At 51.1% G+C, this 24,197-nt stretch overlaps 2 protein-coding genes across 3 annotated transcripts; both read left to right on the top strand.

The window, feature by feature from the left end:
* Positions 1-3,568: 3,568 nt before the first annotated feature.
* LRRC15 (leucine rich repeat containing 15) lies at positions 3,569-5,332 on the top strand. The gene has a single exon (XM_054585272.1). It carries the CDS (start codon positions 3,578-3,580, stop codon positions 5,330-5,332), a length of 1,755 nt encoding a protein of 584 aa, XP_054441247.1. The 5' UTR covers positions 3,569-3,577.
* Positions 5,333-11,439: 6,107 nt separating this feature from the next.
* Positions 11,440-23,253, top strand: CPN2 (carboxypeptidase N subunit 2). Of its 2 annotated transcripts, none has more exons than XM_054585144.1 (2): positions 11,440-11,516; positions 17,583-23,253. In XM_054585144.1, exon 2 carries the CDS (start codon positions 17,592-17,594, stop codon positions 19,233-19,235), a length of 1,644 nt encoding a protein of 547 aa, XP_054441119.1. In that variant the 5' UTR covers positions 11,440-11,516; positions 17,583-17,591; the 3' UTR covers positions 19,236-23,253. The 2 variants fall into 2 exon arrangements, with proteins under 2 accessions (XP_054441119.1, XP_054441120.1); XM_054585145.1 differs by lacking the exon at positions 11,440-11,516 and adding an exon at positions 16,959-17,107.
* Positions 23,254-24,197: the final 944 nt, after the last annotated feature.

The raw sequence follows: 24,197 nt of genomic DNA, 5'->3' as shown, positions 1-24,197 counted from the left end.
TCCAAAAGCTTTGCTCTGTGGCATTGGTAGAAGAAGTCATCTCCTCCCAGGGAAACTCGTGTTTAGGGAACATGAACGATAGTATTAAACCCCAAAAGTCCCAACCCGCCGACAAACAAAGTCCAGGGCTTCGAGGCTAATTATGTGTTTGTTCATGAATCACAGGCTGTTCTTGCTGAAGAGACCCACAGCCAGAGCGCCTGCTCCCAGCGCTTCTACTCCTGGGGAGAGACTGCGTCAGAGTGCCCAGGTGAGCTCTCTGTCTGCTGGGCTCACTGAATTCCCCAGCCAGCGACAGACGCTAGACTGTGCCCCCTCCCAGCCTAGGGGTTGGACTGAGTCGCTGCAGTGACTGAGGATGCGTTCTGCCGCCTGGGAGAGGAGGGTGTAATTAGGGCGGCTTTGTGGGTCTTTAACTGGCATTTGTCATGGCTGCCAAGCGGCACTGGGCGGCGTGGGCTATTATGCTGCTGTGTGCTGGGTTTCCGATGGCCTGGGCTGCTGCCTTTGCCTGCAACGCTCACTGGAAATCCCCCAGCCTCGCTGGCTCTCTGGCCCTGTTTGTTTTTTGGGGTTTTTTTCTCTTTCTTTCTTTCTTTTTTTTTTTGGTGGTCCCTCCCTCCCCTGAGGGCTCTGCAGCTGGGGTTGAGGTGGGCTCTTTGGAGGTCTTTTAGAATAGTCAGTACTGTCTCTGGCAGTAACAAGTGCTGGAAAACAGAAAACTACTGCATGTGGTGCTGGGGTGGGCTCTGCATACATGAGGATTTATAAAAAGGAAAATCTGCAAATTCTTGCAGTATTTGTCAAGCTGAGTATGGTCCATTTTCAACAACAGTGGCTCTGTTCCCATCAGGAATTATCTTTGCTCTCCTTCTCCCTGCCTTGGCGCTTGGCCCTTCCCGGGGCTGGCTGAGGCCCCCTCCCCAGATGGGCAATGCGGACTCAGAGAAGGTCAGAGATGGGCCCTCAGCAGGAACCTCATCCATACCCTCACAGCTGGGGAAATGACAGGGACTGTTTTGGGCTTGCCAGGCTGTGAGCATTTAATTTCGTGCCCAAGTCTCTGACACTTGGGCTGTGACACCATTTTGAAACATACTGGGGTTAGGAGTACACACATTATAAATGAGTGCTACGCAGCATGCCACCGGGAGGGTTTCGAGCTTCACCTTTTGTAAGTCACTCCAAGACGGCAGGGCTGAGATGTTCTGGTTTCCAGGTCCCCTTACCATCAAAGGCCTTTAAGAGATCACTTTGTCATTGCCCTTCTTGAAGTTCAGGCACAGCACAGCACTACACTGTACAGCACTACAGAAGTGGCCTGATTCTTTGTTCTACACTTAATTCTTCTATCGATGTAGTCTAAGGTCACATTACCTTTTGTGGGCAGTCTCCAGTTTTTGTTACCATCAATAAGTCTTTCCCCTGGGATGGATGTTGAGTCGCTTTTTCTGTGCCCCCTGTTTAGGCTGTTTATTTTTGGTTCTCAAGTCAGAACCTGACATTTGTCTATGTAAGTTCCTCCTTTCAGATGTGTCCGTAGCTTAATCAGGTCCCATTTCTTTGCACTGGACTTCATTGGCCAAGTTATTATTCTTTCTTTCTTTTCTCCACTGTTGTAAATAATTAATTGAGCCCTTAACGCGAAAGTACAGAAGGTCAGGGCTTGGGTGGGCTGTGAATAAATGAAAAATCAAGGTGTGAGTGGGTTTTGTCCTCAGAGTAAGCTTGTTGGGCAGCAGGAGAGGGCTACATTGAGCTGAAGCTAGATTGAGAAGCCTGGATTCTTCTGAGTTATGGGCCAGACTCAGGACTTCAAGAGTTCAGGGGAACAAATCGAGACCAGAGAAATGCCTTCCCCGCCCTGCCAGTTTATGCGTTACATGCTTTCACCTGAAACTCCTTCCTCTGACTCAGGGTTTTCACTCATTAAAAAGGAGAGGCCCTGCCTTAACAGTCAAAGTACCCACCCAGGAACCCGGAGCCCTGGGCTTTACGCTCTGAGCCGCAGTCTCCCTGCTCCCTACATTCCCCGTAAAATCATGGGAATGTATGATCAGCAGTTCTTAACCCTTTGCAAGTTAGAGATCCCTTTGAACCTCTGATAGAAAATATGGATGTATATATGGAATACATACACAGAAATTCTTAGTCCCTTGACTAAGAATGCCAAGATTAGAAGCACTTCGAGGCCTCCCTGTCTAAAAGTTCTTGTTGTGCATGAGCTTGGAACAGCTGCACACATTTGCCCAGGACACTCTCACATGCAGTCTCCCATTTGCTCCTCCCAACAGCCTCAAGGTGGGGCAGAGATGACCATCCCCACTTAACAGATGATGGAAGTGAGCTAGGAGGCCTCACACTTCATTCAAGGTCAAACAGCTGGGTAGTGGCCCTTAGCTATTCAGTGTAGCGACCGGTCTTCCTGCCCCATGTCTCCATGTTGTATATATTTTACATGTATATGAAATTATTATCCCTGACCTCAAACACCAAACCTTTGTGAATTTGGCTCCGTTCCCAGATCACCACCATGCCTTCAGGAGCATCTGAACCTAATGCCTTTTAGCTCAGAGCGCATCCTAAGTTTTGGGGACTTACTCAGGGTCACTCAATGTTTCTTTGTGGACTAGTCCCCAGAAGGGAGACCCCAAGCACAGGCTGAGTTGTAGCAGCCCCGCGCAGCAAGACAGGGAGTGCTGTGGAAAATTTCCTTTTATTGGGAAGGCTGTTTGAAATAAACCTAGATGAAGCACATGTGAAACATGTTTAAAAAACGGTTAACAAAGAGGCAAGTTGTTGGCACTAGTGATGGGATGGGACAGGGTGAAGTGGGGTGGGGTGCGGGGTTGGGGGGCCTGTGTAGAGGAAAAGCCCAGCTTCCCGTGGTCTTTTCCACCAGATCAGCAGAGTGGCCCTGCCTCTGCTGGCTGCTATGGCTCCTCCCGGCAGGCTTCCATGTTTATGGCCTTAATGTCTTTCCCCAGGTTCAGGCCCTACTTATTTGTCCTTATTTCCTCTCTGTCTCTCCTGAGGAACTATGTTCAAATAGCAAGTTCAGGTGCTGTAAGGGATATAGTAGGGGATAAGATACTGCTCCTTCCTTAAGGAACTTATAGAGATGAAAGATGAACAGCCTTGCCCTTGAGATGCTTATTGGCTAATGAAAGAGACAGATGGGAACAAATGTCATCCAGAGCCGGCTACGGTGTGGGCCACAGTGGAGGTCGGGAAGACCACCTGCATGGAGGGTAGCTACTGCTGACTCATGGAAGCGGGGAAAGCTTCCTAGAGGTGACTGCATTTGGGCTAGACTTGGGAATATGAAAAAGATTTGGATGAGGACAAAGACCACTCCCAGTGCAGGGGATGGCTTGGGCAAAGGCATGGAAGTAAGAAGGCGTGGGAAAAGGCGAAGAGACTTGCTGACCAGACCATAGGGAGCATAAGTTGAGTAGGTAGGGATGGGGTTCAAAAACAAGTTAATTTTTGGTACCAAAGATTGACATTGGCTTAACACCAGCTGCAGTATTGGTGGCATGACCCGACTCATGTGCTTTCTCCCCTTGCACAGGCCATGCTGCTGAAACACTACCTCCTTTTGTTGGTGGGCTGCCAAGTCTGGGGTGCAGGGTTGGCCTACTATGGCTGCCCTAGCGAGTGTACCTGCTCCAGGGCCTCCCAGGTGGAGTGCACTGGGGCGCGCATTGTGGCAGTGCCCACCCCTCTGCCCTGGAACGCCATGAGCCTGCAGATCCTCAACACACACATCACCGAACTCAACGAGTCCCCATTCCTCAACATCTCAGCCCTCATTGCCCTAAGGATTGAGAAGAATGAGCTGTCCCAAATCATGCCCGGTGCCTTCCGCAGCCTGGGCTCACTGCGTTACCTCAGCCTTGCCAACAACAAGCTTCAGGTTCTGCCTATCGACCTCTTCCTGGGCCTGGACAACCTTGAGTCGCTCCTTCTGTCCAGCAACCAGCTGGTGCAGATCCAGCCGGCACACTTCTCCCATTTCAGCAACCTCAAGGAGCTGCAATTGCATGGCAACTACTTGGAATACATCCCTGATGGTGTCTTCGACCACTTGGGGGTCCTCAACAAGCTCAATCTGTGCAAGAATAGCCTCACCCAACTCTCACCCAGGGTCTTCCAGCGCCTGGGCAACCTCCAGGTCCTCCGACTATGTGAGAACAGGATCTCAGACATCCCTGTAGGCACTTTTGATGGGCTGAGCAACCTTCAAGAACTGGCCCTGCAGCAGAACCAGATTGGTGTGCTCTCCCCTGGCCTCTTCCACAATAACCGGAACCTCCAGAATCTCTATCTGTCCAACAACCACATCTCCATGCTGCCCCCTGGCATCTTCATGCAGCTGCCCCAGCTCAACCGCCTCACACTCTTTGGGAATTCCCTGAAAGAGCTTTCTCCAGGGATCTTTGGACCCATGCACAACCTTCGAGAGCTTTGGCTCTATGACAACCACCTCACTTCTCTACCTGACAACATCTTCAGCAACCTTCGCCAGCTGCAGGTCCTGATCCTCAGTCGCAACCAGATCAGCTACATCGCCCCTGGTGCCTTCAACGGGCTGACAGAGCTGCGAGAGCTGTCTCTCCATACCAATGCGCTTCAGGAGCTGGATGCGAATGTCTTCCGTGTGTTGACCAACCTGCAGAACATCTCCCTGCAGAACAACCGCATCAGACAGCTCCCAGGGAATATCTTCGGTAATGTCAATGGCCTTATGACCATCCAGCTGCAGAACAACCAGCTAGAGAACCTGCCACTGGGCATCTTTGATCACCTAGGGAACCTATGTGAGCTTCGGCTCTATGACAACCCCTGGAGGTGCGACTCAGACATCCTTCCACTCCGCAATTGGCTCTTGCTTAGCAAGTCCAGGTTGGGGACAGACACTCTCCCAGTGTGTTTCAGCCCAGCTAGTGTCCGGGGCCAGTCCCTCATCATTGTCAATATCAACCCTGCTGTCCCCAGTGTCCAGGTCCCAGTGATTTCCGAGGTGCCTACCTTCCCAGAAACACCACAGTACCCAAAAACACCCAGCTCTACTGAACCCACCTCCATCTTTACCACCACTCAGTTCATCACTCCCGTGGAGGACTTCACCGATCTGACCACCACTGAGCCCATCGATGACCGCAGCATTGGGGGCATGACCAGGGCCCAGAGCGGGCTGGCCATTGCCGCCATTGTCATTGGCATTGTTGCCCTGGCCTGCTCCCTGGCTGCCTGCATCTGCTGTTGCTGCTGTAAGAAGAGGAGCCATGCAGTCCTGATGCAGATGAAGGCACCCAATGAGTGTTAAAGCGGCAGGCTGGAGGCAGGGCTGGGGAATGGTGGAACCGCCAGAGGGTCTGGGAATTTCATCCTTCGACCTTTGCCCCTGGGTCCACAGAGCCATCGGCTGCTCCCTCTCTGGTCCCTGAGAGGAAGGTGCCCCCATTCCTGACCTGCTCTTGCAGGACCCTCTTACCACCAAGGAGATCCAACCCTGCAAGTTTTCCAATTCGCATCCCTGGGCTTCCTGGAAGAAAGCCCCTCCTCCAAAGCCTCACCAGCTCTCCTCCCAGAACCGCCCTCCCTGTGCCCGCGCCCCTGCTGGCCTCTGTGGACTCACTCATTACATGCCTGCTCACTTCGTGGAAATAGTCCTCCACTGGGACAGCCTCTCTCCCAAATATTCTGTAAGTTGATTTCCCTTCGTTTGCTCCTTTTGTTTGTGGCATGGCTCTACTCTGTCACTTCAAATGAAGCTCTCCTTTGATTTTCTGCTCCTGAAAGAAGGCTTCAAACCATTTAGCTGGTTTCTTAAGACCTGCCAAGCATCCTGGCTCTCAGGATGCTATGAAAGACAGAGAAGGAAAATGATGCTGCTCAGATCCTGGAGACAGAGCCACCAGCAGCACCTCTCTTGTGATTTTCATCTGGAAAAGGAGGGAAGGCACCAGTGCAACCAATTCAGCCTTTTAGAGAATGATATTTCCAAGCTGCAAACTTTGCTTTTAAATTTTTAGTCTTTTAAGGAATAAAGTCATGTAGAATTTCTGACCCCCCCCCCCAAAATGCAAAAATCAGCTTCATGGTACTGGATGGAGAAAACAGCCAGGTACGTGGGGGTCCTTGGGTCTACCCCTAGGGTTTTTCTCTTTTAACTATTTATTGAAGGATAACATGCTGCATACAGAAAAGTGAGAGCATGAAAGTGTATAGTTTGATGGATTTTTCCACAAATTTTACGCACCCTGTAATCAGCATCCAGATCAAGAAACAGGACATCACCAGTATCCTTTTCCTGGGCTTTTACAGGAGAAAACTGGGGCTTATGGAGATGGCATGGACTTCCCTGGGAACTGGCTCCTCAGGGGCCAGGGTGGGCCCTCCACTGCCCCCTCCCCCAGTCAATCCTTGCAAAGGTACAGCTGCTAGGGGTGGAGGAGAAGATGCGGGTACACTCTGGCCAGGACAGAATATTTTATTAAATCCTCAGACCCTGAGGCACCCAGATTGGCCAGGTCAGAAGCATCTCAACAGTAGAGGTTCACACAACCACACACCCTTCCCTGCCAACAAGCTGCCTGCTGTTCACTGGAAGCCCTTCTGCCTGGGCCTTTTATGGGCATGATATGCCTATATCTGTTTTTGATTTTCACTCCCTATTTGGGGGAAGTGAAATACTTCAGAGATGAGATCCTTTAATTGAACAGCCAAGTGTAATGGAACCCAGCAATCCCTCTACTGTGGTCGTGAAATTCTCCATCAACATTACAGTCAGCTAGAAACTGAACTTCAGAATTCTTATATATAACAGGAAGTGTCAGGATACACAAATCAGTCACACTGGGTCTGGGGGCTCTCTGGAGCAACTCTTGCCTATGGTCTGGTTATCAGAATTGTTTGGTCCAAGGTTATTCTCCCCTTGAGTTACAATCAAAGGAATACTGGCCCTTGGCACCCTTCCTTCTACATACATATTCACACTGGTAAAGAAATTATGTTCATAGTGATGAGTATCTTTCTGTGGACAACTGGTCTACCAATTTATAAGTAAAAGTTCTAAATGGAGAATTTCAGGTGCCCATGTCCGCCCAGGAAAGAACTATAACCAACGCTATAAAGATTTGGAAATCTGCCATCAATCCTCGCTGGCTCTTATTGGTTTCCTCTGCCCCACAAGACAAGTGAAGAAGTCTCCCTGGGCCTTAGCAGAATGATGCTCACAGGTCCCCAACAAAAAGGGTCCAGGAAGAGATGTGTGCAAGAACTAGTGCTCTTGGTAGCTTTTTACCCTCTCTTCCAGGGAATCTGGGAGATGTAGGGTTTTGTCAGAGGCAAAAGACATCACCTCCCCAGGGTACATCAAAGTCCCCCAAATGTTTTCAGAATATTTGTAGCAACCAGTAGACATGTACCAAGGCTTGCTGGGGACTGAAAGGCAGTGAGTTCAGAGCTTGGGGCATGAGCATCCTTCCGCTGGTGGTAGTCTGCCATATTGATACTGAGGCCAATGTGACAGGAAGGAAGTTTGTCCTTCTCTGCTTCAGACAGGAAGCGTGGTTTGGCACTGCATTCCTCAAGGTACTCATGAGTTGGCACCAATGTCTCATTGTGCAAAAGCACAAGTGGGCCAGATGTGACAGAGAGGTGAGAAAGGAGTCCTCTTCATCCAGTGTGTCCTGCCAATCTGAACCCAGAACCCCTGGGTACTTCCAGCATTGGCTATGACATTGCAGTACCTTCCCCTTTGGCCCATGATATCAACATGTGTCCCCAGGCCAAAGCTGGCCTGAGGGCAGCTGTGCTCAGGTCACCCCCCACAGGAGCACCTCATGTGGGGGTAGTAGACCCTTTATCTGACCTTTTGAGCTTGCCTGTTCCTTTCAGTCATCAGAGTGGATTGGATGGAGTCATCCAGCCCCCTCTGTCTTGACAGGTCTTTTGGCTTCTCTGAACCGTGTTGTCTGGTCAGGGAGCTGCCAGGAAAGCTGTGTAGTTTTCTTTCCAACAGGACAATGCATTTACTCACCTCTCAGAGCTAAAATGAGTCACTTGGCCATCCTCCCCTCCACACAAAGTTGAGGTAGGGCACAAAGTTCACTTCACTTTCCCTCTCTAGTCACCGGCTTCTAGGTCAGCTTGCCAGTCCTAGTAGCCTGCATTGGGAGTAGAAGGTCAATGGTGGAGGAAAGATAATTAAAGCCAGTTAGAACCACTGCTTTTCAAAAATACTTACAGTGCCTAGTTACCCTTTGAAGCATTTAACAGGCATTTTTCTTTTTAACCCTCACAGCACCCACGTGCATGAGTACCAGCTTACCCCCTTGTCACAGGGTTTAAGACTGCTGTTCTTCTGCAACATTATTCAATACGTTGTGGGTTTTCCTTCTCTCTTTATACTTTATACAAGATCTCATGGCCTTTCCTGGGCTTTCATCATTAAACCAAAGAAAATGGGAGTCACTCTCCTGTTGTTCCCAGAGTTTTAGCCACTGAAACCTCACTTGGTACTGTGTGGACCAAAACCTTTGTAAATACAGGGAAAAATTAAACTCATCCATCCATTAAAGAAAAACTGGCCCCTCTCATGGAAATTGTTGGGCTGTGTGTATATTGTCTCCTTCTTTAGAATTTAAAGGCACAACACAGTTCTCAGAACTCTTCATGGGCGACAACCATTTTCACCACCTTCCAGATGTCAGTGTAGAGCAGCTGCAGGAATCTATTCCTAAACTCAGGAAGCTTTTGGAGAGCAGATAGCTCCAGATCACTAGATGCCTGGAGTTGGTTAATAGACAGTGGATGAATCCCAGCCTTTGGCTGCAAACCTCTCAAAGAATTCAGCCTACGGATCCCACAGTCAGAACTGCATCTGGGTTGTTGGGGAGGTGGTGGTGGTCTTGGGGAAGAAGCCACTTCAGAGAGGTGGGCAGGTGTTCTCCAGGCCAAAGTCCTCCCAGTCTGTGTTCTCTCCACCTAAGGATGGATTGCTCTCACCAACCCAGTGCCTTCATGCTGCCTTCAAAAATAGATCATGTTTGCCTTGCTTAGAGAATCACTGCAAATAGTACCAGGAGCTTGGTGATGCATTTAGACATTTCTAGGCCCCTGGGGTTTTGTAGAGTATGAGCCCTGGTGGGCAGGGTTGGGGGTCCATCTTTGCTGGGGCTCTGTCTTTGCTGGATGCTGCTTGTAATAAATTTGGTGTACAGAATCAACAATAAATGATATGCACAGAACACGTGCTCTCCTATGGATGTCTTGGCTCTGGGATCTCACTCTTCTCACTCATGTGCAAGGCTGACCCAGACAGCTCCTCACAGAGAATAGACTCTAGGCTGGGAAGAGGCCTTTGGAAAGTGAGTGGGAACAAAGATGAAATAACAAAAGATATCTAGAGGCCACTGTGACTGGAAGGGGCCTTGAGGATAGGTGCAACTCATTTTATAGATGAAGAAAGTGTAATCAAGGTAGGAAGTGAACAAGTGGCTGGGCTGGCACAACCAGACCTCCTGACTCTCAGGCTGGAGTTTCTTGTATGTCCCCAGAAAGGCACTCAAGTTCACTCAGTATGCATTTAATGTGCCCCTGCATGCACGTGCACGTGCGCGCGCGCACACACACTCACTCACACACACACACACACACACACACACACAGGCTGATGTGGGGAGGGCTTCTCTGCACTTCTCAACTCCTGTCAGTGCTTAGCACCAGGCTGAGAGAGCCAGAGCCTCTCAGAAGACACCACCTGAATGGAGGCGACTCCCTCCAAGTGTCCAGGTGACCCCAGGACTATTTCAGGTCTCCAGGTTCCAGGGGCTGTCACGGTTGTTGGCGGGGCTCCATTTCATAAGAGAAAGCCAATCCTCTCTGCTGTTCCTATATGCCATTGCCATGCCCAGGAAAGGGGCTTCAAACCATATTTTCCTGGGATCATCTGTCCACTCAGACAGGTTTCTGGAATTTTGGATAATGGGAGAAAGAGTTAGAATCTCCATCCCATCTCCCAGAAAATTTCTGGAGTTCTTAATACAAGTCTTCCCTCCACATACGCACACATCTGTAGTTTAATTGGACATGTGTGTGTACACACACACGTCCCCAGGCCCCTGCCACACCCACCCACAGATGAGAGTGAAGAGACTTGTAGAAATTAAGTAACTTGTGTAAGGACTGGCTCGTTAGTTGAAGAGCCAGGATTCAAACCCAGATCTGCAGAATACCAAATTTCTGTTGTTCACCATGACGTTGGCAAACAGACATGCTCTCTTTCCAGATGACTGTGTTGCTGCCTCAAGGACCTGTTTCCTCAGCCTAGGTGAGAGTCTCCTCCAAGGGCACTCAACCCCCCACCCCCACACCCTCAGCCATCCTGCCCCTGCCAGCCTGGGTGCGACTGAGCGTGGGGCCAGGAGCGTTTTCGTTCACAGCCTTTCTCCCTTCTTCCGTGCTCCCGTTCTTCTCTGCCGAAGTGTGGACTTGCGTTACGTCTCCACTGAAAAATGCTTCCTTGCTACACTTGATCAAGCCCTTGCAATTTGGCTGATGAAATATGCTCACACACAAAAAACAAAACAAAACATATTAGTCTGGATTTGGAAAAGAGTGACATAGATGTTGATATCACGCAGTAAGTTTAAAAGCCAAGAGAGTACTTTAGATGGTAGAACCTGGACATTGGAAATGATCTTTGACTGCTTACCTAGGTCATCCCTTCGCCCTGCACCCCTGAAAACACACACATGCACATGCACACATGTGCCCACACACAAGTGCACGCGTGCATGTACACACGCTCTTCACTTCGCTCTGCAGCCCCTGCATGAACAACTCCAGAGGCAGGAAAACCACTGCCTCCCAAAACAGCTTTCATCCCTGGGTGAGGTGAAAATGCTCCTCTCCATTTGCGCTAAAATTCACCTCACGTCTTTTCCCCGCTCTTAACTCAGGAAGAGTTCAGAAGGTTAATTTATTAAACAAACAAACAAACAAACTAAACTAAACAATAAACCCACAACTTTCTTAAAATTGCCGCTGGTGCCCGTGGCTGGCTCTCTCGCTGAGGTCTGGCTCCTGGGAACCAGCCCAACCTTTCGCAAGGAGGGCAGTGAGCGTGGACACCCCGGTCCCCGTTCTCACTCCTGGAGTGGCCCACTGGGGACTTTCTATGGCCTGGTGGGTGCCCTGGTGGGCCTAAGTGTGCCAAGCCTGCGGCCTTGGATGGGTTTTGGCCCCACTAGTGATCTGCCTACGTACAGAAGCAGTTTGGGATCATTTTGTAATATTCAGAGGCCTTGTCCCAGATCCTCTGCTCTCCTGTGACCTGGGTGACATTCCGGGAATACTCAGGCCACGTGAGGGGAGGAACCACTTCCTGGAACTTTGATCAGCTCCGGGCTGCTGGGTCCACACTGACCGCAGACCACACCATACACCCTTCCGCTCCCAAGGAAGAGCTAGGGCAGCAGGTCCTCCCGGCCCAGCCCCTCACGGTAGGTCTCCTGGAGTTGCTGAAGGGCTTCTGGGCCTGTGGGGACGTGGGAGGGATCCGGAGACCTGGCTGGGGGGCAGGAGGGGGCTGGCCACTCCCCCTCCGCTTCGGAGCATGTCCCCTACTCTTGGCAAGGGGAAGTACCCCTGCCCCCCTGCCCTGGAAGGAGAAGCCCCTGAGGCACTCACCCCTGCCCCCGCCCCGCCCCAGGGTGGTGCTGGGCTGACTGAGGCAGGAGGCAGGTGGAGCTGGGGGGGTCCGGAGGTGAAACCGTCCTGGTCCTTGCACTTGGGGAGCCCCGAGTGAATGCAGTGCAATGGGAATAAGCAGGGCGCCCTTCCCCAGGTTTGCCTGGTCCCACCCCCGTGTGTGCTGGTCGTCCTGGCACGATTATCGATAGCACCCTCTGATTTCCAGAAGCGTTCTGGTTTAGATGATAAAGTATATACTCACTTTAGGAAGAACATTTGTAATCAGCTACCTTTTATTGACTATTTACTGCTTGTCAGGCCCCGTGTTAAGTGCTTTATATTTACTATCTAATGTAACATATTTAGCATGCAACTGAGTAGGAACTTACCCTTAAGGGATGGGTTCTAATTATGGATGGGGCAATCGAGGCTTAGAAAGATGGAGGGACTTGCCGAGGCCCCCACAGGGAGCAGGTAGCGGTGTCAGAATTTGAACTCCACCAACAGATGAAGAGTCAGGCCTGAGATACAGCCACGGACACATTCCGTTCAATGCAGCACACAGGGCCTGAGCGCCTTCTCTGTGCTCAGCCCCAGGCTAGATGCTGGGCTGCACAGCCAGGTGGAAGGTGCTGCAGGGCTCACTGGCAGGTGATGCAAACGGCTACAACACAGAGCAGTAGGATCCAAGCGGACGACATAGGACATGCGTGACTTGGGGGATCCAAAGGAAGTGCAGTCAAGGAAGGCTTTCCCGGGAGAAGTGTGACTTGCACTGGCCTGGGGTGTAGGGGGAATGGGGACAGGTAGCAACGGGGTGAGGCAGGCAGGGACACTCTACAGGGGGAGGGATTGCGTAAGCGAGGGCTAGAGCTGGGGCCCTGTGGGGAGCGTTGGAAGAGAGCGCCAGGTTCACGACCTCCTTTTATTTGAGAATGTCAGCTATCGTCCCTTCTGTTATGACAGAGATAGGCGAGCTCCTTGGAGCCTTTGCATTGTAACTTTGAGGAAGGAAAAAACTCAGGGAACCCCCTATTCTGTGCCTGGAACTATGCTGAGTGTTTTACACACAATTATCTTAATATGTATAACTCTCAATCATATTACAAAAATAATACTTTTATTTTAAAAGTATATGATGTAACAAAAGGAACAAATTAAATCACCCACAATGCTATTGTTTAGCGATAACCACAGCAAATATTTTGTGTATAATCTGAGCTATGGGCGCGGGGGGAGGGGCATCCAGAGTCGTTTCATTTACATAAACTCAGGTCTGTGTGAAAGGGGCTTATTAGATGCTCCTCTCTTATTACTCAGGAAATTCCAAGGGTTTTGGGAGCTCTGTTTCAGGAACCAGGATGAAGACCAAGTATATATCTATGTATCTGATTAGATCCCAACTTCACACCCCATGCTATGATGCTCCAAGGGGTGAGAAATATGTTTGTTATTTAATGGCCACAATAACACGCCCAATGCTGTACTTCAGCTAGTATTATTATTATCATGATGGCTCTTAATTTACAAATGCAGAAACTGGGACTCTGAGGGGCTCCTTCACTGCCCCGGACACGCTGGGCAGCAGGCTGGGGAGGGCTGGCCCCCTGGGTGGGGACAGAGGCAGGAGCCAGTGCCAGGCCTGATTGCCTCAGCTGCTTGGCTTATTTTCCTGGGTTGGGAGGGAGAGAGACTGAGGTCCAGGGAGCAGCAGGTCTTCCCTGGCACCTGGATCGGGTGGTCTGGGGCTCTGGGCTCCCACAGCCCTCTGGAAGGAGTGAGCATTAGCTTTGTGGTGGATGATAGACTGGCTTGTGGCACACACACAAAAGTACCAACCCAAAAGCAATTTGAGAAGAGGAAAGAGTTCATTTGCAACCAGTGATACCCCCTCCCCACAAAAAGAAACCCCAAACCAGGCTTGCTGAGAGCATGGAACATTTTTGTGGGCACTTCTGCTCTCTCTATAAATGCAGAGATGGTTTTACAGATGGGAAGCAGGAGTCTTTCTGGCTGCTACTCCACTGTCCCCTCTGGTGCCATCCTCCGCAGTGTCCAGGTGGGGGCGCTTCCCACCTCCTGAGCTCCCCCTGACCTGCTCTTGAGAGTGGTCTGGGGAAGGGGCCCAAGTCCAGGGCGCCCTGACGGGAGTCATTAGAATCTGCACTCGACTGAACTAAGGAGAAAACAATCACACGTTTCCCTTGGCTGGGAAGAAAGAGCCAGAAAAAGTACTGTAGACAGTCATAAACCTCGCTGGTCCATAAATGGAGTGGTTAAATGATCTCATCAGTTATTCCACAGGCAAGCTCTGCGACTACTTCAGGACAGAGCTGGGGCTGGCCCGAACTCAGGATAATCAGGGTCGCGGATGCTGCTGAGTATACACTGGGCCTGGCTCTCGGTTTGGAGCTTTCATTTTCTCATCCGGCCCTCAGAACAACCCCACGAGGAAGGCAATATTGAAGCTCATTGTGTTGAAGATGAGGAAATTAGAAAGCTTAGGTAATGCAGTCAAGGCCACACAGCTAAAAAGGGGTGGAGATAAGATTTGAACTCAGGCTGTCTGACTCTAGAGCACAAACTCTTAGCCATTCTAGAGTGATGCCAGATTGATCAGGTAGTGATCAGCTGGAAATTATCGGTGTTCCACACCCTCACCGTAAGTACCACCCCCTCCTTCCTCCCACCCCGGTAGATTGGAGCAAGAGGGATCTTGCCCTCATCGGTAGGGGCCCTGATGTGGCCCTTCTCCCACCACAGCACCCCAAGGGGTGAGAAGTTTGCAAGACCAAAGGGACACGCCCGTCAGAGGCTATGTCCCATTTTATTATTTTATTTTTTTATCTTCACCTGATGATATGTTTTATTGATTTTAGAGAGAGAGGAAGGGAGAGAGAAAGAGAGAAACATAGGTGTGAGAAATGCTGATCGGTTGCTTCCTATACACACCCCCCCAAGGATTGAACCTCCAACCTAGGTGTGTGCCCTGACCAGAGATCAAACCTGCAACCTTTTGGTGTTCAGGGCTTCACTCTAATGAACTGAGCCACCCAGCCAGGGCTGTGTCCCGTTTGAAACCAAGCTTTAAGTACTCAGGACCCAAGGCTTCTGTCGATTGTTTCCCCAGGTCCATCTTCCTTAAGCCAAACATTTCACAGAAGTGCATATGAGGTCTCTACTCACGGTACTGGAGAGTCAGCAAGGCACTGAAGGTGACAGACAGTTGGCGAGGTCCCTTGTGTATGTTCACTATGGGTCCTGTAAGTGTGAGGAGTGGGCCTGCCTACCCCCACCCACCCCACTGCCTTGGTATGGACGCCACATCAAGGGTGTCCCGGCAAGCGCCTTGCTTAGAACTCAGGCCATTAGGACTGATCCTGGGCTCTTACTTCTTAGCTATGTGCCCTTGGACCTGTCCCTGCGGCTCTGGGACCTCTGGTTCCCCTGTCCCGGGTCCTTCTAGATTTGCTCTCGATATCAAGATATATGTGTGGAAGCTTTGGGGACTGACAGGTGAGAGCAGCCCCCTCGGCTCTGCTCCCCACATCAGAAACGTTCCCCTTCCCTTCCCTCACCCACTTCTGCCTGAGCCAAAGCTGATTTGTCTACATTTGATATTCTGTGTGACTGATGTCATCATTTTGATTCAAATCCTGAATCTCAAGTTACTGCCTTTGTTGGAAAATTCTAACAGTGACAGTGGAGTAGAAGTTAGAGGCACAGACCAGGGGAAGAGGGGGAGCCGCCTCAGGCTGGCTCAGTAGGTGGGACACAGGATCCCCAGGCAGTTTAAGCTCTCTTTTCACCTGCACCTCCGGCTTGGCCCCAGCTTTTCTGAAGGGATGGTGGGGATTGAACCATTCCAGGGATGGACAGGTGTGCTTCCCCGGCTGCTCTTCTCAGCTCTGGAGGGTTCAGTTTCACCAGCACTAACTGAGCGCATCGTAAGTCAATACTGTGCTGGGCACTGAGTGTAGACAGGGCAGGACGACCAACTTCTTGTGAAAAGAGCAGCCGTGGGAATCCTTCATTTCAGAGGACTGTGCTAGGCACTAAAGTAGAGCCTTGTTTCACCAGGGGCCTCGTTTCTGGGCAGGGAAGGCGTCTGTCAGGATCTCTGGGACTTTTGTGTAGGATCAGCAGCTGTGCATGCATCAGAGGAGCCTCAAGGGAGGTGTGCGCTTTCCTGGGGAGAAATTGTTCCTTCTTTATTGATTTGGCTGAGAAGTTCCTGGAAAAACTGAGTTATTAAGTGTCTGAATGGGAGGAGGGTACAGGGGCTTTTATGAGCACTTTGTTTGCTAGAGGCTTTTATACCGGAAGCCCTTTTACCTGAAGCTGAATTTTGAGATGCAGGCCGCAGCCAGAAGAGGGCAGCAGAGAGGCAGCTAGGGGACGACTGTGAGCTCTTACTGGAGGCCGGTAAATTGAGAAGAATTAGGATTATGATGTTAGTGAGAGTTTTTCCTCCCTCCCTCCCTTCCTTTTAAGATTATTCTATCTAAAGGGCATTTTTTTGTTCCTACCTTTTTGGTATTCAGATAATTTTTTCTGTAATGATGGTGGCTCACAATGTTTAACAATAATTAACATAGCTTATTAATTGCTCACTCTATCTCAGTCACTGGTCTAAACCTTTACCTGTATTTACTCATTTAATCCTCAATTACCCTAACATGATAGGCTCTATTATTATCTCCATTTATAGATTAAAAATTGAAGCACAGACGGATTAAGTAACAAGCCCAAGGTCACATAGCTGGGACATGATGGAGCTGGAATTCTAATTTATGGCAGCGGAACCACGACAAGCCATGTAAATAACGATGTAGGCGGGAACAGCAGTGACCTGGTAGGCGTACACCCCCTTGCGGGGCAGCTGAGCCCCAGATGGTCTTGTCATGTAGGAATGTGAGTCCAGAGTCCACTGCCCCTCAATCATGCTGAAATCTCGATTTTTAATGTGATAGCTCTCAATCTTTACATGTTGGCTAATGGTTCATGTATAAAAAGATATAGACATAAGCAAAAACTCATTGTAAGCTGCCTCACCAACTTGTGACCTGTGGGTGGATGTTGGCATTTTTTTCTCCTAAAAAAAATTAAGATTTAGTAAACTGAAAACATGGTCTCATTTGCTTAATTAAAATACCCCCCCCCCAACACAAACCCTGTTGGTCTGCGGAATCCCTGCATCTGGGGCCCCCCTGTCCACAGAGTGTGGGAAGCTCCACAGGCTCCCCGCAGGCGAGGCTGGGATGCCTGAGGGGGGGGCGCCACGGGCAGGAGGAGCACATGTTGGCAGCAGTGCCAAGGAGCCTGCAAACTTGTTTCAAGACAAGAATCCTCCTGTCTCTGAGGCTGCTTTCTCCGTCAGCAGATGCGCAAAGAGCAGATGGTAAGATCTCTTCATAATTAGGCTCTGGAATGTGCTGATATTTGGAAACTCAGGAAGAGTATGGTTTAAAAATTTCCAGGTCAGGAATAATCTGCCCATATTTTACATATTATCTTAAAAATTCCACACTACTCGTAGTCTTTTGTGCCTCCCTTCCATGCCTTCCTGCCCCTTTCTCCAATCTGGAAAAAACACAGGAGACTCGGGTCCTGGTCCTGCCACTAACGTGCTGGGTGGCTGCCGACAGGCCCTGTGGCAGTCTCTCTGCCAGGAGATTAGAGCCCTGGTCCCAGCGACCTTGCAAGGCTGCTTGGAGGTAGTATGAAAGGCATTCAAAACATAAACTTCTGTCCAAAAAGCTGGCCTCCCTGACAGAGCTAATAACCCTCGTCTTCTGGCTCCCCATCCAGCGTGCTGGTCACTGAGATGCACGGCCTCTATCAAGACACCACTTCCGCTTTCTCTCCCCACGCAGATCTAGGAGATGCTGCCTGGAGCCTGGCTGCACTGGGCCTGCCTCCTGCTCCTGGCCAGGCTCGCCCAGCCCTGCCCTGTGGGGTGCGACTGCTTCGTCCAGAAGGTGTTCTGCACGGACAAGGCGCTGGCCACCATCCCGCTGGACATCCCGCCCCATGTCACAGACATGGTCTTCGTAGAGACCTCATTCCCCATGGTTGGAGCCAGAGCCTTCAGTGGCAGCCCTAACCTAACCAAAGTAATATTCCTCAACACCCAGGCCTACCACTTTGAGCCGGACGCCTTTGGTGGGCTGCCCAGGCTCCAGGACCTGGAGATCACAGGCAGCACTTTTTCCAATCTCAGCGCTGAGACCTTCTCCAACCTGACTTCGCTGCGCAAGTTCACTCTCAACTTCAACATGCTGAAGGCTCTGCCCGAGGGCCTCTTCCACCACATGGATGCCCTGGAGTCCCTCCAGCTGCAGGGCAACCGGCTCCAGACCCTACCTGGGAGACTCTTCCAGCCTCTGAAATGCCTGAAGACCCTCAACCTTGCTCAGAACCTCCTGGCTCAGCTACCCGAGGAGCTGTTTGATCCCCTTGGCAGCCTGCAGGCCCTGAGGCTGAGCAACAACGCACTCTCCAGCCTGCCCCAGCACGTGTTCGCCAAACTGGGCAGCCTGCAGGAGCTCTCCCTGGATGGCAACTCCATCTCGGAGCTGCCTCCAGAAGTGTTCTCGCGGCTCTTCTGCCTGGAGAAGCTGTGGCTGCAACGCAATGCCATCAGGCACCTGCCGCTCTCCATCTTCTCCTCCCTGGGCAACCTGACCTTCCTGAACTTACAGGGGAATGCGCTGCAGATGCTGCCCGCGGGCCTCTTTGCCCATACCCCGGGCCTGGTTGGCTTGTCCCTGTCCCACAACCAGCTGGAGACTGTCTCCGAGGGAGCCTTTGCCAAATTGTTCAACCTCAGTTCCCTTACGCTCTCACACAACGCCATTACCCATCTCCCGGCCAGCATCTTCAGAGACCTAAAGGAATTGACCAAGCTCTACCTGGGCAGCAACAATCTGACGGCCCTGCACGCGGGCCTCTTCCAGAACCTGTCCAGGCTCGAGCTGCTCAGCCTTTCCAGGAACCTCCTGACCACGCTCCCAGAGGGCATCTTCGACACCAACAACAACCTGTTCAACCTCGCCCTGCACGGCAACCCGTGGCAGTGTGACTGCCACCTGGCCTACCTCTTCACCTGGCTGCATGAGTACAGCGACAGGCTCTTCAACACCCAGACCTATTGCGCGGGTCCTGCCAATCTGAAAGGCCAGGTGGTGCCTGCTTTGACGAAGGAGCAGCTGGTGTGCCCTGTCACCTGGGACCACTTGGATTGGCAGGCCCCAGGGCTGGAGGACAGGGAGCCACGGAGCAGCTGGGATCTGTCCGCAAAGGAATGGGCAGGCCGGAAACGGTGCACCTACAGCAATCCCGATGGCACTGTAGTGCTTGCGTGTGATGAGGCCCAGTGTCGCTGGCTGAATGTCCAGCTGTCTCCTAGGCAGGACTCGGGCTCCCCAGGAATGACGTACAATGCCACTCAGGAGTGGGAATTGAAGTCGAGTTGCGGCACTGTGAGGGTGGCTGTGTCTATTGAGGCTCAGGCAAGGGAGCCCTAGGAGCAGGGTGCACAGAGCCAGGAGCTGGGGCACATGGTTTCTGGGGTCTGGCCAGGCAGGAGGTGGGGGCAGAGGGGACAATGAAGCTGGGTTTTCAGGTGCAAAGGATGGAGGTTCTGTGTCTGCAGTGGAGGAAGGAGACGTGGCCAAGGGCCTCCTCCTCCTCTCCTCGTCCTTCGTTAACCCTCTCACAGTCTGAGACATAACATGGCCTTTCTTAAGCTTGGCAAAGCACCCATTAAAGCTGTATCATGGTCTGGAGGATAAAATAAGACTACTCCCCTGGTGTTTGTTTTGTTGGGTTTTTTTTTAAGATTTTATTTATTTATTTTTAGAGAGGGGAAGGGAGGGAGAAAGAGAGGGAGAGAAACATCAATGTGCAGTTGCCTCTCATGCCCCCTACTGGGGACCTGGCCCGCAACCCAGGCATGTGCCCTGATTGGGAATCAAACCAGTGACCCTTTAGTTCACAGGTCGGCACTCAGCCCACTGAGCCACACCAGCCAGTGTGACCCTGGTGTTTTTCTGTAATTTAATTCCCACCCCACTCTCATCCCCACCCTGAAGTTCCAACGCTTAGGTGCTATTTTACAAAATGGAGGCTACCCTTTTTAACACCCAGTTCAAAGGCCAATGTCTCTTTCTAAGTCTCCCCATGGAAGTTTGTTTTTAATGGATATAGGTGGTGATAGAAGCAGAGATGCCCAGAATGATTAGGGACAATGGTCTGACTTTGGTGTGTTGGGAACTCACGGCATGAGCTTCTCCTCTAGGGCTGCTTCCGGAACTCAAGAAGAAAGACACCGTCCTGGCCGGTGTGACTCAGTTGCTTGGAGCATCGTCTCACAAACCGAAAGGTGGCTGTTTCAATTCCTAGTCACGGCACATACCATGTTGCAAGTTCGATCCCCGGTTATGGCATGTATGAGAAGACAACCAATGGATTTTTCTCTCTCATGTTGATGTTTCTCTCACTCTTCCTCTAAAAGCAATGGGGGGAAAAATTCTCAGGCAAGGATTAAAAAAAAGAAAAAAGAAAGTTTCCTTGGGAAGGTCAATACCACTTAGTTGGCTTTCATTACACAAAGCTCCCAGAAGGGGCTCTGTGGCTGTGTCTGTTCAGCAGACAAGATGGCTGTTCCCTATGTTGAAAGAAAAGCGCTGAGAAAGGAGGGGAGGACAGTGCGCTGGGTGGCCTGGGGCAGACGTGCTTCAGTCTTAGCTTCCTCAGCATGTGACTCTGCAGCGGTCAGTCACAGCAATTCCTTCCCCTTGGTTTTCAGGACACCACCCTCTTACTCAGCCTCAGCTGTTCTTTCAGGCTTCCCCAGCCACCTATCTCTTCCACGTCTGCCTCCTCAGGGTGCACTGTCATTGGCCTTCTTGGGCAATCGCATGCATGCCCCTGGCATCGGATGCCACTTTGATGCTGATGACCCCAAATCTCCATCTCAGGCTCAGGTCTTTTTGGCCCCTGTCCAGAGATATCCACCTGCTCAGCAGCCCTGGGTTCTGTCATCACAGCCACAAACACGTCACGACCAAACTCTGTTTCCTGCTCCTCCTGGAGGCCCATCCAGCAAATACCAAGCCCAGGAGTGGGGAATGTTCTCCAGTCTCTCCTCCCCTTAACCCTCATGGCCAACTAATCAAAAATTGCCTCTGAGTATCCCTCCTTCCACGTCCCTGTTCCAATTCACAGCTCAAGGAGGAGGTGCTTTGTCTCCCGGCACTGAGTCAACTTGCAGCCTCCTACCTGGTTTTCCTGCCTGCAGAGTGGGCTGGCCTGGGTGAAATGCTGGGGTGGGAGAAGAAGAAATGAATCAAATGTATAGCAGGCCCTCCAGGAGCCTGAGCTCCGGAGGGGGGTATCAGACGAGGGCACGTGGGACAAAAACACAAGCTTAACGTGTTCAGTGCTGGGCAAGCCCTGAGGAGTTCAGGGGAGGTGGAGGCCGGGGCGAGCACAGGCCTTCGGGGAGGCTGCATTTGATCCCAGGCCTTGAGGGGTCACAAGCAGAGCAAGGCGGGCAGTGAAGCTATGTGCAAGAAGAGCCAAGGGATGGAGACAGGTGAGCGGTGCGGTCAGGGCTGTGGGCGTCCGGAGCAGGCTACTGCTGGGAGAGGGAGGAGGAGAGAGGGTTGGAAAGCCAGCTGGAGCCAAATTCTCTAAGGCCTTGGAGATCCAGGTGAGACGCTCGTGTATTTATGAAGGATGCCCGTCAGTGATGGAAGGACTTTATGCAGAGCAGGTCCACACTCCTGCCCGTGCTTTAGACGGCTGGCTGAGTGCAGTCTGAGGACAGCAAGAGGCAGGGAAAACGACGAGGACTGTCCTGTGACCTGAGGTCAGAGCCACAGGGCCAGGGACACTAAGGAAATGGAATGAAAGGTTTCAGTGCTGGAGTAGCACATATACAGAAGGATTAAAAAGCCTAAATGTGAACTACTGAGATGTGAATTCAAATGGCATAGGTGCCACTTTGCACCGACGAATCCTACAAAAATGAGAAGGCTGGATCATGTCCAGCCTGGGGCAGGCTGTGGGCACGGGGGGCCCTCCGGGTGCTGCAGGTGGGCACGGTCTCTCCAAGGACACTGGTTTCTTGCCTGGGTGGCAGGGAGGACAGTGAAGCCAGTAACCAAAGGCAGGAGCAGGTTTGAGGAAAGGAAGGAGCAAGATGCCAGCTTCAAAGAAAGTATACTTCACCATCTCAGGTGACGATGAGCTCTTTAAAAAAACATGCTGCCTAAGGCTCACATCAATTCAATTCTAAGTTTAGCAGGTTTGCCAAAGGAACAGACGCTCTCTCTGATTCATTTGGTTCAATTCCCAAAAGCATTTGGTTTAAGAATAACTTTGACCAGATCCTTCCAAGGTTGGGGAACTTGGCCTCCCTGGGATGGCCGAGGCCCTGAGCGGCAGAGGGTTCTGTAACTGGCCCCCAGCCTGTGCTCGCTCTCTCTGGCCAGGCAACACAGGCTGCATTAGGCTGCTGGCCTCCAGCTGCGTGTGAGGCCCGCTGTCTGCAGGAAGGGGCTCCACACCCAGCACACAGAGGCGCTTCACAGATCTCTAGCTCATGGTCCAGATAGTTACGTGTCCACTGCCAGGGATAAATGAATAAGATGATTGAGCAACATTTCTGTTCATTATATTTCCCCCCAAGTATAACTCTTTATTAAGTGAAAATACAATAATTTGTCTCCGTGCCAAATGGTGCTGGGGAAGGAGCACTGGCCAACAGCCAGGGCTTGTGTCGCCCGGGCTAGGCAAGGCCAGGGTCACAGTGCTCTTTTGGAGAGCTTTGCCGGATTTAATATAGAAACGTATGTCTATTGCATGGGACATACATATACTAAAATCTATTCATAGTTTATCTGAAATCCAAATTTAACTGGGCAGCCGGTATTTTATCTGGTGACTCAAAGACCTGATGAAGGTAGAGAAACACGATGAGGTGGAGGTGAGGGTGTTGGATGGTCCTCCTCAGGGCTCGGGGGATGGGAGCCCTGACCACTCAGCGGGGCATTGCGATCTTAAGGTTGGAGCTGACAGGAAGCAGGAGGCACTGAGCACCCCCTGGCAGGTGGGGCTCCTTGCCCATTGCCTTGAATGTCCCAGTGTTCTTCAGGGATTGTCTGCCGCTTGCCAGCAAGGTACCATTGGCCCAGTTACTCAAGTTCTCTGTGCTGCAGTTGCCTCTTTCATACTGTTTATCGTGGGTGTAATAGTACCCAGCTCACAATCTTACTGATGAAGAGAAAATATGCGCATTCTTGTAAAGAACTCAAAACAAAGACAATGGTACATTCTTAAAAAATAAATGTTATGATCTCACCTATAAGTAGGACCTAGTGAACAAAACAAACAAGCAAGGAAACTATGGTTTCCAGCAACTTTGAAAGAAAAAAAGAAACCGACAGTAACAAGAGGGAAGGAGGGTAACAGGGAAAAGAAGGGGAAGGGTCAAATCAAGGAACATGCATAAAGCACCCATGGACAAAGCCAAGGTGGGGAAGGATTGAGGGTGGGAGGTGGGGGTGGGTGGGGCAGGGGAACGATGTAGTGGGAAAATGGAGACAAATGTATTTGAACAATAAAAAAAAGAAACTAAAAAAATGTAATGTTATTTATTACTGTTGTTATTATTTCTGGAGAAGTGTGGTGGGTGTTGGGAGAGGAAAGAACTAGGCAATTGCTTGGCCATCGCATTTCTTTGTCTGTTTCATTTGGTGTTCCTGGGAGGATGTTAAAATTGCGTTGCAATATCAAAATTGTATTATTTGGGAGGATTGGAAATGCCATTGACAAATTTCTTCAGTGCTAACAGTGGATATTGGAAAACTGGACGGTGCTACCAAAGATTAGACCATTTAGCACAACGGAAGTCCCAAATGAGTTCTTTCTCACGCTGCCTTTAGCTAGGAGACACAGACATTTTTCATTTAGTATTTCACAAACCTGCGACTGTTTCGGTTCTGGGTCTCCGGCGCCCCCTTGTGGCACCCTGGGAGAACGGCTCTCCTCGGCAGGAATAATAATCCTCAGCGAAGCGACGCCGCGCTTTGCTCTTAGGAAGTCACAAAGGGGTCTCCCAGACAGGACAACCAAGCGCATCGACGCTTCCGGTAGGCGGGCGGAGCTGCCGAGGCTCTGTCTCCTGCAACTCTGGAGACGTGGCGGGCCCGCCGGGTGCCCGCGGCTGAAGGCGGCCAGTGCGCAGGCTGAGGTCCTCACCAGGTGGCACCGCCACCTCGCCGCGTTCGGATACGCCGGTACTGTCTCGTTTGTCCTCGAGATGCTGCAGGTCCTGGAGGGGGCGCGGGGTGGGGGCGCGGGACACGCTGCAGCGCAGGGAGTGGTCAGACACTGCGTTGGGTGGAATCTCGGCCTTTGGCAATGAGCTCCGCCTTGAAACGACCCTCGAGGTACAAGCCACAGTTGTCTTGGTGTCTTAG

Source organism: Pteronotus mesoamericanus, unplaced genomic scaffold (assembly GCF_021234165.1).
Source record: "Pteronotus mesoamericanus isolate MK-2021 breed Mesoamerican mustached bat unplaced genomic scaffold, CSHL_Meso_final contig_82, whole genome shotgun sequence".
Classification (NCBI taxonomy): domain Eukaryota; kingdom Metazoa; phylum Chordata; class Mammalia; order Chiroptera; family Mormoopidae; genus Pteronotus; species Pteronotus mesoamericanus.
The sequence above is the reverse complement of the archived record's forward strand: the minus strand, read 5'-3'. Positions and strand labels throughout refer to the sequence as shown.

Coding starts and splice junctions, on each gene's coding strand:
- LRRC15 (XM_054585272.1), top strand. CDS start 3,578: ATGCTGCTGAAACACTACCTCCTTTTGTTGGTGGGCTGCCAAGTCTGG.
- CPN2 (XM_054585144.1), top strand. CDS start 17,592: ATGCTGCCTGGAGCCTGGCTGCACTGGGCCTGCCTCCTGCTCCTGGCC.